This window comes from Aricia agestis, chromosome 16 (genome assembly GCF_905147365.1).
Source record: "Aricia agestis chromosome 16, ilAriAges1.1, whole genome shotgun sequence".
NCBI classification, from domain to species: Eukaryota; Metazoa; Arthropoda; class Insecta; order Lepidoptera; family Lycaenidae; genus Aricia; species Aricia agestis.
Genome location: NC_056421.1, coordinates 5,997,823 through 6,013,149, shown reverse-complemented (window position 1 = coordinate 6,013,149; position 15,327 = coordinate 5,997,823). Strand labels below are relative to the sequence as shown.

The window sequence follows — 15,327 nt, the reverse complement described above, 5'->3', positions numbered from 1 at the left end:
AAACGTTAGATAAAAGCCCCATTTCAAAGTTTCTACGATCGTTCTTAACGTAGAGTAGGTACAGTCGAAGACTGATTCTTTTTATCACTTCTCCACCTTATTTCTTGGTGACAAAGCTCAGAATTGGTCTTCAGATCTGTCTTCAATGTACATCTGCGCTATTCCACCGATATTGTACGAGATATTGGAAAAATGACGTCTTTAGGTTATATAATATTGATATGAGCTGGATATTATACCAGGTCTCTCCATTCAAAGGTTTTGCGGCTGATCATCGTGCTAAAGGCTTATATTCATCCATTCGTATGTTTAATCTAATTTGTGCCAGCTTGTTGTCTTTTAAATGGGATATTCTATTTAGTAATCTATGTCTACTTAAAATGGTAACGTTAAAATTAAGAGATATTCAATGATTACTTTACCTTAATTTACCGGGATAAAGGCTTCTATTCGTATTTTAATCCTATTTGTGCTAGCTTGTTGTCTTTTAAATGGGATACCTATTCTATTTAGTAATCTATGTCTACTTTAAAGGGTAACGTTAAAGTTAATAGAAGTTGCATAGTTATTAAATCTCTATTGGCGGCAAACAGATTAAATATTAGACCAATTATTATTATACGACGCGCAGACTATAGGTATACTTCGAGTCAGGATGACATTGCCACAAAACGTGATGGGTTCAATTCATTTCTTCATTTTTGGACAAGTTTTGTTGACATGTAATATTTACTTTACGTTTGCTAGTTTGTAACAATCGGAATAAAAGAAATTGCCGATGAAGGCATTTCTGTCGCTCATTTTTATGATCCCTAATTTTTTATTCCTTTTTGACCCTTTTGGAAGTGGCTTGCCACTTTTTAATTTCTTCACTTTCTTGACAGACTATAATTGAATGAATTTAGTCACAGAAAGTTCATTCTAAAAGTTTTGTTTTGTTTTGAGGTTAGTTTTATGTTTTATGTTTCAAGTAAGTAATTGTTTAGTTTTTTAGTAAATAGAAATTGTAAACTTTATTTAAGAATGATAGTAAAGTAATAATATACTACTAAATGAATGCAAACCTTACATAGTTGTAACAAGGCTGATTAATGTTAGATTTGATAAGATCTCTGAAGTTCTTTTTTCATAAATGACTAATGAGGCTTTAATTTACAATGTAGAAAGAAGTATGATTTAATAAAAATATCTAAGTGTTATCTATTGTATTATTATATTATTTCAAATGCATGCATATAATAATTTCCTTTTTTATTATTAAAACATTCGCTAAATATTCGCATAATTTTTGCGAATGCGAATGCGAATATTGAAAAATACGCGGATATTCGCGAATGCGAATATCCGTTACATCACTAGTGTGGTCCCAGTCAGTGTGGCGGCCAGTAGATCCGACATTTTCCGATTTCCTTAGATTTTATGCTGCTCCACCCTTTGCCTTTAGATGTTGTGACATTGGCTTGGTGGAGAGGGGTCACTCAAGCTGGGTGGAGTTTCTAGGGTGTTAAAAAGATTTCGTTCTGTGTCGAATCTACCCGCTATGTGGCTTAGGACTTTATCGTTCCTGTCTTTTATAGCCATTTTTATGTTGTAGTCTTTTATGCGTTCGGTTGACACCTCCGTGGCTCTTTTTATGAAGCTTGCTACAGCGTCTCCATCAGTGTCAGCGTAATAGACACAGGTATTAGTGTGCCGGGATATAGCTACAACTGCATGAGGAACGCTGTCATGGATTGCCAGCTTTCGGGACTTGGTCTGTATGATGATCACCGAAGGACTCGTTAATCCCTGAGCTTCATGGATTGTGAGGACGCGAGAGTCCGTTCCCGATCCATAGCCTGTATTAGTGAGGGCTGCTTTCTCCTCTTGTATGTGGACAAGATACAGGGTATTTAGATCGGTTTTAGGTATTCTCGCTCCTGTATACTTCATTAGCTTTAGGAACCGCACAATTTCCTTCGATGAATAGATGTTATTATAGACCATGCTTAAGGCGTATGCCACATCCATAGGGCTCCTGTGTGTGCAAGACAACTCCTGGGTGATGCTGGTTACCAGGTTTGGACGAGTATAATTAAGTTTAAAGAGGTTTTCACGCTCTATAAACTGAAGTTGGTTAATATCTCCAATGAGGATGACATCGTTGGCGCCTGTTAACTGATTCGCCATGACGATTGAGCCGAAATGGTTCATGAGGGCCTCATCAACTATCAACCTTTTGTAGGTTCCTTTTGTCCCATTTACCAGCAAAGAGGCCATGGTACGAACTTTATCTTTAACTTTGTTGCCAGTTCGTAGCGATATCCTTTGCTTTAGATCCTCGGCTGCTTCGATTGTCGTTGTTATTATAACGTCGGTTTCCTCATTGAAGTTATTAATGATCCAAGTTGTCTTTCCACACCCAGGAACCCCATTGACCCACGAGTAGTTGATAGGTTTCGCGAATATGTCCCAGCCCATGCTGGATTCGGGGTCCCCAGATAGGACTTCTGCCATTTCTAGTATCCTGTCTTCCAGCATTATTCTGGTACATTCCGCTATTACCACTATTGGATTCTCAGATTTTGTGAGAAATTTGAGTGTTCCCGTGCGTTTTGTCTCATCCTCGTCCAGAACCACGAATCCGCAGTCGGCACTTAATGCCGCCATATACTGCCCTGTCATCGCCCCGGCAATTATTGTGGAGGTGACATTGTCGTATATGGCAGCTTTTGCATCCTCGAGTCTCACTTCTAACAGCTTTTGATTTTTCCGCTGATAGGCCTGCATGATCTTATTGCAGGTCAAGAGCTTTATGGTCTTATTTCCTCTTATTATCGCCTGGAACTCGAGGAAGGCATTTATCATATGATCTTCGGGGTTCTGGGCCAGTCTGAGTTTTGGCGGTAGCACTTGCCCGAGATCGGCCCTATATCTTTTGTTTTTATTTGCCGGTGTTTGTGTAGATGGTTCCCTCAAAAAAGCCTCTATTGCTAAAACCTGCCGAAGTCTAGAAGTTTTAAAACTAACAAAAAACAACGCTCATCATCACAACTCGTATTGTCATCAAGCACTTACCATCAGCTCTCTCCTTAGTTTGTCCAGCTCGTGCGCGGACGGCGGTGCTGGCTGGACCCTCCCCCGCCTCAACTCCTCGAGCTGTCTCGTCAGCTCCTCCACCTTGGCCACAGCCACAGACAACTCCTTCTCCTTCTCATTGAATAACGCCCGGATGGATTCAAGGTCACTCGCTGTAAAGAGAGAAATATACATAAGTTTTTGTAACAATGTAATGTTAAGTAAAACTTATTAAAAGTCCTGAGGTGTGATGGACGAAAAGTACATGATAATGAAAACCTTAGTAATAACATTTTTGTAAAAGAGATATAAAGGACATGGGTAAAAAGTCAGAAGACAACTGTTAATTAGAAAGAAAATAAAGTTTATTCGTAACATAATTAAATAAATATAATATATTTATTTATTTATACCGAGAGATAATAATTAATATATTATATTAATTATCTCTCGGTATTTTCAAGGGGTTCCTTAATTATTTATTGAGACCATTAAAAATGCAAAAATCTAAATAAATTATTTTAACTGAGCTTTTCATAATCTCAATAAATTATACACTTTGAGTAAGTATCAAAATCTTACTCAAAATCGATTCAGCTACATTAAAAAGACACATTCATAATTATTGAACCTAATAGTTTAACCTAAGATTTATTTCCAATTTCATGTACAGGAAATTGATTCCTAGGCAGTTGACAGACCACCGTCATTTGGTCGGATCATGTCAATTCAATGTTATGTAATGTTGTGTTAGCTGGGTTTGACGTTACGTGACCAAACTACGTAGGTTCCCCATCTGCCTAGGAATCAATTTCCTCGATGGTACATATACATTATTTGAAACAACAACAGTCACAAATGAATAAAAAAAGTTATCGGAAAACTATAATCATATTCATTCATATACTCCGGGAATTAAATATTACATAGGGCCTCTTCAGCGCCAGCTGCGGCCAATTTAAAAGCTCCATGGGAAATATCGGAGCTTTCAATTACAGGACACAGTGAGAGCTTTGTATGTGACGCTTTACCGACTATCAATTAATACACGTGTTTTTATTTTATTTTTATTTGTTTGAAGTTATAAATAACATTCGATTGTATAAATTTTAAAACACTAAAGCAGTTCTAAAGCAGCCTAATTTTGTGGTATAATTATAATTTATATTTAATCTGTCTTCTATACAGCAAAATAGAAGTCTCATAATAATATATACCTACTAGCTGTCCCGGCAAACGTTTTTTTACCATATAAATTATTTCGCCCGTATCATTTTATTGAAGTGACTAAATAAGTATTTCACCATGGACCAACGTCCATCGCTATCTTGTCGCACAAACAATGGTCGCTGTCAGTCTCGAGTTGTAATAATTTACTATTATTTATTCAACAAAATATGCACTTATCAATATTTTATACTTACTGTAGCCGATTCTCAGACCCACTGAATATGCATATAAAATTTGGTGAAAATCAGTAAAGCCGTTTCGGAGGAGTACGCGGACTAACATTGTGACACGAGAATTTTATATACAAGATATACGTCAAAAAATAATTACATGAGACTTCTATTTTGCTTCGATTTTTTATGAAAATACTAGATTGTAGTTTAAAAAAAACAGAGTGAATGGAACATGAAACAAAGCTGAAATAATGTCAGAGACAAATATTATAATTACTTAACTGTGATTAAACGAAGACTTTGTCTGGGTGCCATCGCAGTTCTAATACAAACGTAATACCAAGATAATTTCCCATACGAGAATATTTACCATATTTGAGTTATTATTTAGCTTAAGATAGTAATTACTAATTACCTAGGTTCCTGTACAAAGATTCACTGCAAAATAATATTTACATACCAAAAAATATGAACGATTACAATTTAGTATGTAAATATTGTAATCGACTCTTAAGCCCCATACACTGTCTGTCTCTTCATCAAATTAAAGTTAAGTTAAATTACGATTAAAATATGTCTGAGTGCGGCGAATCTGAAAACTGATACTTTTCTATTTGTGAGCTTGGTACACAAATAGAAAAGTTTCAGAATTATTTTACAATATAATTAATTATTTTACACTGTAACGTGGGAGAGCCATGTTTCGGCACGAATGGGCCGGCTCGACCGTGGAAATACCACGAGCTCACAGAAAACCGGAGTGAGTAAGTTTACCGGAGGCCCAATCCCCTACCCTTTTCTCTTCCCTACCCTCCCCTATTTCCTTCCCTACCCTCCCCTATTCCCTTCCCTCCTCTTTTACCCTAATCCCTCTTAAAAGGCCGGCAACGCACCTGCAGCTCTTCTGATGCTGCGAGTGTCCATGGGCGACGGAAGTTGCTTTCCATCAGGTGACCCGCTTGCTCGTTTACCCCTTATTACATTAAAAAAAACAGTATAAAGTACGTAATAACATGCAGGAAGTTATACGAAGTTAGGTCGTGTTAACAACACATTTCGAATGATTTTTTAATTTAAAACTTTAAATTATTAAACTTTATTATTGCGAACGAGTTTTGCTTTTTATTTTTGCGTACAGCAGCACATAATATAAAGTACTTACTTTTAAATGGAAATGATTCATAATATTTTCTTTTGTTAGTTTGAATGGGGTTTATTTTTTATAACGTTTTGAAATATTATACTTGTTGTTCTATAAAATGGGTCTATCTGGGTTTTATTAATCGTACTGAAAAATTAGAAGTTAATTTTTTTTAATACACCGAGTATTAAAAATTATAATTTCTAATTCTATGTCACCATGGTCACGTCTATCGCTATCCCGTCGCACAAACAATGGTCGCCGTCAGTCTCGAGTTGTAATAATTTACAATTATTTATTCAACAAATGCACTTATCAATATAATAAGTACCTAGTAGCCGATTCTCAGACCCACTGAATATGCATATAAAATTTGGTTACAATCAGTAAAGCCTTTTCGGAGGAGTACGCGACCTAACATTGTGACACGAGAATTTTATATATAAGATGATGATGAATGATGATGATCATGATATAGTTATACCCAAGTTTTCTGAGTATGTTTGTATACTTTGTAAGAGAATACTTCGCATATTGGTCTAGAGATAACAACTATCTATCCTCGGATCGCACAACGCTCTTAAGGCACTTAAGATAGTCCCTTCTTTTATAACCTTTCAACATATTTTATCGAAATAAATAGAGTATTACAGTTCATTTTATGTTTCATATTATACATAATATGTCGCAACCAACTGGTTTAAATATTCAATTAAAAAGCTAGACGTGTGATTGAATGGCGTTGTTCAGTCAAAGGGCTAGCTGTTTGATTGAATGGCTTTTTTAACTAGTCGACTGCGACACATACATTACAATGCAAATATTAAAGTATAAAATATTATTTTAGATTCAATAGAATAAATATTATGTTTCCCGGTAGCAATAGAATAAATATAGAGGAAACTCGACAAAATAGAAGAAACGCTACGAGCGTAGAGGTGCTACAAATTTCGTGAAATAAAATAGGTAGCTTTGATGTGAGTGCTACGACCGTCGTAGCGGTGCTACGGTTTTCATAAAGTGAGCGATAACTTGAAAGAATTATAAATTCGTGTAAAAATATACATTTTTGGTAAAAAATAAAAATAAATTCTTATTTTCGCTTTTGTGTGCACAGTCGCAAATGTAAGGAGTGAATTTTAAATTTTATGAACTTATATTATGAGTTTGAGAATCAGTCAACATCTATTTTATCTTCCAAATAATGTTGCATATCAAACAGAACATAGTCAATCGTGTATAACTGTGCTGACAATGTCAGGAATAATACACATTAACATTATTATGGGAAAACAATGTTGCCGGATCAACTAGTCTCTCCATTATCTGCTACCGCCCATGTTACATATAAGGGATGTAATAAATTAAAGTACGTTATGAGTACGGAATGGGTATCCGAATATAAAAATTCAAGGACCTAAAATTACTTTCAACCGGCCATTTTGGCTCTGAAATAAACACGTTTCCCACATCACGATTATGCCGGGTTATTCGCACACATTTCGGTTATACATTTATTATATTTACCGCTTTTATTACCTTGGGATAAGCTGTAGAAAAAACAAGGTTTTTGTATTCGTTGTGGATGGTTTGTACAGTATTTTCAGAGCAAGGTAACTCTTTAAATACTGCAGTTTTTCGTATGGTTGAACAAGCACATAATATGGCACGTCGCAGCGTAGTCGACCTAGCTTTACAAGATATAATTATACAAGTATAAATACAATAATTAAATATAATCTGGTGGTTAAAAAGAAGTGAGAAACCCTGACATATTTTGCAATTTACAAGATAATGACAAACTTTAACTAAGAACACTCTCAATCAATCACATAAGTTTTTACATAACTTGATCGAAAATTATTTATTCATTTTTAACTGACTTCTAAAAAGGAGTAGCTTATATGTCTGTATTTTTTTTAAACTACAAATTTACAAATACAAGTCCATAACATAAGTGTGTTCCAAAATTTTACTTGTGTTACAGACTTTCGCCTATCTCATGGGCATGGGCACAAAGTTGGCAAAAACCGCCGGGCTGTTTACAAGCGAGCAAAATTCCCCTCAACATTGACAAGGATCGATCGTTCAAAGGTTTAGGGATCTTATAACTTTTGGCTGAAACAGATGTAAGAATGTTTGTTGCATTAGCCGACGGCTAGAAGAAGCAGTTATAAAATCGTGGATTTTTATCCGATGTTAAAGTAATAATTAATTGATGTTATTAATCTGATTTCCTTTCATTTTGCGTCAGTTTTTTTATCCGATAATAATCGTAAAATTTATAGCTCTAAATTGGGTTTAGAGACAGAGAGATCACTTAATATTATGTTCTTTTCCGTGGTCTTCTCCAGTACTTCGGGGGATCAGCGCGTTCGTTTGAAAGCTGAATAGTTTGTTGAAACTATTCAGCTTTGTAATATTATGTGTAGGTTTTCTGATATATATCGGATACATTTTTCTCTTTACCATAAAATATATTGTAATACACGACGAAATGAGTTCCCCACGATATCATCTGCTGATCACGTACACTTTTGTCAATCATGTATCTTTGGGCCGAGCGTATTACGACCAAAAATATTCCGTAAAGGCACGCGCACGATTTTACCACAAAGCTATAGGAATAGGCTTAAATATGTGGATAAAAGGATTCTGTTCGAATTAGCTTTTGTACACTAATATTATAAAGGTATTTTTAACGTTGTTTGTCGACGGATTTCGGTAGAAAATTGGCTAAATATTACACAGGAAAAAAATAATATATTCTGTTCCCACAGTACGACTTTACTTTCTTAATTTAAAATAATTTTTATTACGAAACCAAAACTTTTCTTATCGTAAAATAGGAAAATTTATTTTGCCAAACTTCGTGAAAAATTTAGTTTGTTATTATTTTTAGCAATATTCCGCAAAATAAACCTCAACCTTTAAGTAAATGAGTGAGTGTACGCATAGGCATGCGTACACTCACTCTTGAGGTTTATTTCGCGGAATATTGCTAAAAATAATAGCAAACTAAATTTTTAACTATAATGGATTTCCGCAAAGTAACGCCTGATTCTATTAACTAACGAACCTTGAATCAAAATCCGCATCAGAATCGAAAATATATTACTTTTTAATATAACCAGCTATTTGACCGAGCTTTGCTCGGTATTCGATAAAACACGAATAAAATGACATTTTCTAAAAATGATTCCTAGCTAGCTCGATTTATCGCCCCCGAAACCCCCTATATACTAAATTTCATGAAAATCGTTCAAGTCGATTCCGAGATTCCAATTATATATATGCAAGAATTGCTCGTTTAAAGATATAAGATTCAGTCCCAACATCATAGCAAGTTTACATTTTTTCACTCCAGTAATACAATCCAGCTTTGGATTGCATTACTGGATTGGAATGTAAACCGCCCATTAAACTCTTTAGCCTATAAATAGCGCAAAATCCATTATTATCATAATGGATTTTGCATTTCGATTGTATTGTGTATCAAATATACATAAAAGCTAAGCACATTCTCTGAGGACGCACACACAGAGGTGGATTTACACTAGGGGCTGTCGGAGGTGGCCAGGGCGGCAAGTTTTCTAGGGCGCCAAAATTTTGAAAGTGGAGAAAACTTTTTGTGTCATCAAAATTTCTTAATAGATTTTTAATTCTTTTAATATTATTATTAATCATTTAATCATATTTAACAGATCATTCAAGAAATTCAACTTCTTCAATATTTGCCAAATCTAAATATTTAAATCATAGTTTTGACACCTACAAATAGTATTTTATTATACGTAGGTGAAAGGTCTTTGAAGTAATAATTAAGTTAATTTTTTCATAATCTTTCTCTCTCCTCTATAAAATGATATATCAAAACTACAAAACTTTTAGTTATATTTCGATGATGGGGCGGCATTTTTCAGTGCCCAAGGGCGCCAAAGGCTTAAATCCGGCGCTGCGCACACACGATCAAGCTCGGATTTATTCGAATACTCATTCCAGATATTCACGAAGGGATCAGCTAAGTAATTGGGTATTACTGGGAAACAGCTGGGATATACCACTTGTTGACCGTTTTACCACCGTTTATGAGAATACTCTGTAACATAAAGCCCGCAACTCGTTGCGCCACAATTTGTTTATCGCGCGGGAACCGTACACTTTTCTTTTTGAAAAGTATCCTAAGACTTTTCCCGGGTTTCAAAGTAGGTATGTCTATACCAAATTTCAACTAAATAGGATTCAGTGGTTTGCGCGTGAAGAGGTAACAGACAGACAGACATATAGACTTTCGCATTTGTAATATTAGTGGATTATAATAAACTAGATGTTCCGCGCGGCTTCGCCCGCGTAATTTCACGGAAAACGTACATTTTTCCGCAAAAAACAGCCTATGTCCCATCACGTGGTCTATTCTTGATGTGCGCCATATAACATAGAAATTGCTCCAGTAGTTCTTAAGATAATAAGCAATTTCAAATAATTTCCCCCATTTTTTCCACATTTACCTCTATTTCTTCGCTCATATTAGTATTAGCGTGATAAAATATAGCCTATAGCCTTCCTCTATAAATGGGGTATCTAACACTGAAAAAATTTTTCAAATCGGACTAGTAGTTACTTAGATTAGCGCGTTCAAACAAACAAAGAAATCTTCCGTTTTATAATATTAAGTATAGATTGCGATTTGCAAGTATGTATCCAAAAAGGTTGCTTAAAAAATGTGATTATTCATATTCATATTGTCCCATTTATTACTTCCTGATTACATGAGTCTGATGTTAACATCCTTCCATATACGTGAATGGTATTAAACAACGGGATATTATTAAATGCACATCAGAATAATTTTTCAGCACACTACCTTAACTCCGCTAATAAACTGAATGCATACCAGAAAAACTAATGCTGACTCAAAAAAAAAAAGAATTGATTATTTGAACATGTCCTCCAAAAAAAAACTTAAACATCATACAAAACGAGACGACCTTAATAACCGAACTCACACCAAAAATATGGTTCATACATCGGATATATTATTTGTAAAACTAAAATTTAAATTGTTTATCAAAAATACTAACTTGCACTCTAAATTGGACAATGTAACAACGGAATTTCTAAAAACAATATCGAAAGGTGCACCACAATAAAATCAATTTCTATTATCAAAACAAGTCTACAAATTGACAAATCGTGCAACTAAAATATCATATAATGGTAATTATGATGAGATATGGTGAAAGATTTTATCATTCCAAAACTATATAATTCAAGGTTTCTTGATAAAAATTGCGACAAATTATCAAAATTTACTACTGTATTGTAATTGTATGGGTTAATTAATTTATTAATGATTCTTAAATAATTAATAGCAATGTTCGCCCAATACGACTTGATTGGGTTAGGTAAGATACGCTGCGCTTCGCTCCCGCCTTAGCCATCGTGGTTATTTTTTGTGAACCACCCAGAAGTAGGAGCCCCGCGTAGCGGGGCTCCGTCGACGCACTCCGACTCGCTCTTTGCCGATTGTTTATTATTATTGTTTATAAACTGAGTTACCATTCACTGTGCCAAAGTTTAGTCCATGTTAAGTTAGCACTTGATGATTTTTATGTGTTCTTAATTATTATATTTGCCCGCGGCTTCGCTCGCGTTAAGAAGTATTATTATATAAAACTTTCATCCCCTATTTGAACCCCTTGGGGTTGGAATTTATCAAAATCCTTTCTTAGCGGATGCCTACGTCCTAACATCTACCTGCATGCCAAATCTCAGCCCGATCCGTCCAGAGGTTTGGGCTGTGCGTTGATAGATCACTATGTCAATCAGTCAGTCACCTTTGAGTTTTATATATATAGATAAATTATGTTCCTAAAAGTAATTTAGGTGATGATTTTCTTTTAAAAAGTTGTAGTATGTTTGTTGAACTAAGGAATTATTAGATATACTATTTTAATAATAGTTATTCGTTCAGTAAAACAGTTATGCAAATAACTTTAAATAGTATGCTGAATTCGCATTATTTAAGGTGCATAATTAGTGTGCTAGTCAGTATTTTTGGTGAAACTTTCAAATATTTTGATCGAGAAAAGGGAATATACATATGTACGCCTCCGTGGTCTAGTGGTACAGAGCGCGGCTCTTGACTCGGAGGTCGTGGGTTCGATTCCCGCGTTGGAAACATGTTATTTCCAAGCTTGGTTAGAACAATGCAGGCTGATAACCTGATTGTCTGACAAGTAAGTTGATCCATGCATTGGATGGGCATGTAAAAAGTCGGTCCTGCGCCTGATCTCTCGCCGGTCGTGTCGGTCTGCCGTCCCATTGGGTTATGAGAGTAAATAAATATAGAGAGTTCTCTTGTATACTGCGCACACACTTGGGCACTATAAAATATGAAACCGGCTACCGTCACCGAAACCGGTGTGGGAGCTATTATTATTATTTATTATGTACAATTTCTCATAAAGTCACAAATACAAGATGTCTGCCTCCAATTAAATTAATTACAGCGCGATGATCTCATTAATGGGTAATAAATCACCAAGGTGTTGCTAATGAAAATTAATTAGCAATTCGAGGCTGCTCACGCGCGATTTGGTGACTTGGCAACACATCGTAATCATGATGCTGCTCGAAGTTTCAAAAGGAAAATAGATTGCTAATAAGAGGGAGAAATAAATTAAATCTGGATTTATATGCGTCTGCCCAAACGAGCGGTTTGGCCACTACACCGCGAAATCTCAAATAAAAGTATTAATTAACGATTTATTTAAATAAGCATACAATTGTTTGCGATTTTGCGTTGTAGTAACCGTAGTAACCAAACCGTGCGTTCGAGCGGATGTGTATAAATGACGCCTTATTGTGAAGCCAAATGTAAAAAATAGCTTAGTTTTATTCCCGTCTTTTATTTACACTTAGATTTAAGATTTCATATTAGTAATTCCTATTGGAAAATGTATTATCTTGTGTCTCATTTTTATAATATTGCTGTCCCTTTCGCACAGAAACGTAGTGTGTTTCATACAATTGTTATTGCTGTCTCTTTCTTACGTAGTTGTAGTACGTCTCATACAATTGTATTGCTGTCTCTTTTTTATATAGTTTTATTTACACATTTTATTGTTAATTTATCTTATAAGAATGTTTGTTTACCATTGTATTAGCTTATAAGAATCCCATTTGATGTCATATTATGTGTAAAATTTTATATCTCAATAAACGGACTGCATTCATGTTCGACAACAACCGATAGAACCCCACGGGCTCTAACGGTACAAATTTCCTATATAAACACGCACTTTCTCGGTGCATACACATTCACATCCGACAAGCCAAGCAGATGCATGCGTAAGCCCTGCTCCACCAACACTCCGCTCCAAGCAGTACCAAGTTTCCTCCTGTGTTTCCTTCTCGTCTCCTCAACCTGCACCTCCTTCTCCAGGAATCTTCCATCCGGCATCCTTATACCACAAGATACAGTCCACTGCTCTACCACCTGGCGACCACGGCACCGCCGAGTTTGTCGTGTCGCCAACACCAAACGAGCGTAATTTATGAGTCGTGAGTCGCAGGATTTCTGCCGCGTAAATATTTTTTCATACAAATCATGTCTCACAAAATTACGCTCATGTGAATCAAAATGTTTAAAATCAAAGAATTTCGGCTGGCAGAAATTCTGCTGCATTCAGTTTCATACAAAAGTCCTGTTTGTGTCTAAACACACTAGGCTGAAGTTACGCGGCGTAAATTACGCAAGACCACGGAAAATTGAACGAAGAAAAATATTAAAGTGAGCTTTTGGTTCTAAAGGACATGTATTTTTTTCATTATTTAGTAGATATTTACAATCTACATATTTTAAAGGTCTTCCATTCAGGAAAAATAACAATACAGTATACTTACGAAAGTCTGCATAAATAAAATACATAAACGTAGGTACACCCATTATTATCACCTTATAAAGGAAAGTCTTTATCAATTTACGTCAATACAAAATGTGTTTCGCATTAAAAATTTAGGCTCCGTGCACACTAACGACGCATTTAACCTTCAACTTTGACCGAAGAGAGGCGAGACGAGAATAAGCCCTAAGCTTTATTTAACGCAGAAAGTATTAAAGTACAAATTAGCTAGAAAGTAAATTTAAACGCAAAGGACACCTAGTAATTATAGAGTTATTATATCAACATGGCAAGGATAAATTGTACTGTTGTTTTTATTTTTATGAAATAAGGGGGCAAACGAGCAAACGGGTCACTTCCGTCGCCCATGCACACTTGCAGCATCAGAAGAGCTGCAGGTGAGTTGCCGGCCTTTTAAGAGGGAATAGGGTAATAGGGGAGGGTAGGGATGGGAAGGGAAGGGAATAGGGGAGGCTAGGGGATTGGGCCTCCGGTAAAGTCACTCACTCGGCGAAACACAGCGCAGGCGCTGTTTCACGCCGGTTTTCTGTGAGAACGGGGTATTTCTCCGGTCGAGCCGGCCCATTCGTGCCGAAGCATGGCTCTCCCACGTAAGTTGTTATAATAATATTGAATGGAAATTATCCTTACTTTAATTATAATATTTACCCGAAAGTTTGTATATAGCTCGGTAACCGTACTTTTTAGCGTAATAAAAATATCGTAGGTCCTTTTCTGGGACCCAAATTATTTCATACCAATTTTCATCTTAATCGGTTCAAACATAAAAAAGTAACAGAAATACACACACACTATCGCATTTATTATATATAACAATGATTAATATTATGAATAAAATTAAACAAGGATTATTATGAAAGTATGTAATTAGTACGTTCTGCGTGCGTTTTGAACACTTACCAACTTTCCTTCTTACCTTCTTCTATTTCCACTTGAAAAACACTCTACCGGTAACAAACCTCAATTTTTCCACAAAAAAGAAAGGTTAACCGCAATAATACGCGATTAGGAGGGAGAGTGAGATTTATAAAGGCCACGGTTAGCCCTCCGAGATTTATATGAGGATGTGTGGACTGGCCGGAGGATCGAATTGATTGCTCGAATAAATATTCGTTAACACATACTTTGCTGTGAAATACGTTGAATGGAATAGTGCAGTGGTTCCCAATGTTTATCAGCCTGCGGCGCAGTTACACGTAAAATATTTTGTCACGGCGCCTTACTCTACTTAGCTATTAGAAAAAGGTATTATATAAATAAAAACCTTTAATGATTATAATAGTAAGGTTTAGCAGGTAAATAGTACACATATTTAATTATCTACCTGCTTCACATAATTAATATTATAATTTAAATTTATAATATATTTTTTTAATCTATATTTAATTAGGGATTTTTTTGAAAGATATGTCATTTATAATATTTGTGGTTTCGGATAATGATGAAGGATCGACTCACGGCGCCCCTCTTGCCTTTCCACCGCGCACCAGGGCGCCGCGGCGCACAGTTTGGGAACCCCTGGAATAGTGCATATTGTTTGTGTCGATTCCTACTAACATTACAAATGCGATAGTCCGTTTGTTTTTTTTTTACCTTTTCACGCCCAAACCGCTAAACCGATTTCGCTGCAATTTGGTATGGCGATTCTTTGAGGCCCGAAAAATAACAAAATAACAAAGATATTCTTTTTATCCCGGAATTTACGGCTCCAACGCGATATACGAACTATGGTGCAGTTGCGGGCGTCAACTATAGTAGTGGAAATTGTTTGGGTCGAAAAAAAAATATCAAATAGTCC

At 35.6% G+C, this 15,327-nt stretch overlaps 1 protein-coding gene across 6 annotated transcripts in view; it reads right to left on the bottom strand.

Moving 5' to 3' along the window:
- Positions 1-15,327, bottom strand: part of LOC121734917 (apoptosis-stimulating of p53 protein 2-like) — a 353,717-nt gene that overhangs the window by 33,328 nt on the left and 305,062 nt on the right. For all 6 annotated transcript variants that reach the window (XM_042125559.1, XM_042125560.1, XM_042125557.1 and 3 more), the window contains one exon: positions 3,058-3,230. In XM_042125559.1, the coding sequence (XP_041981493.1) occupies positions 3,058-3,230 (173 nt within the window). The remainder of the gene's footprint in view (positions 1-3,057; positions 3,231-15,327) is intronic.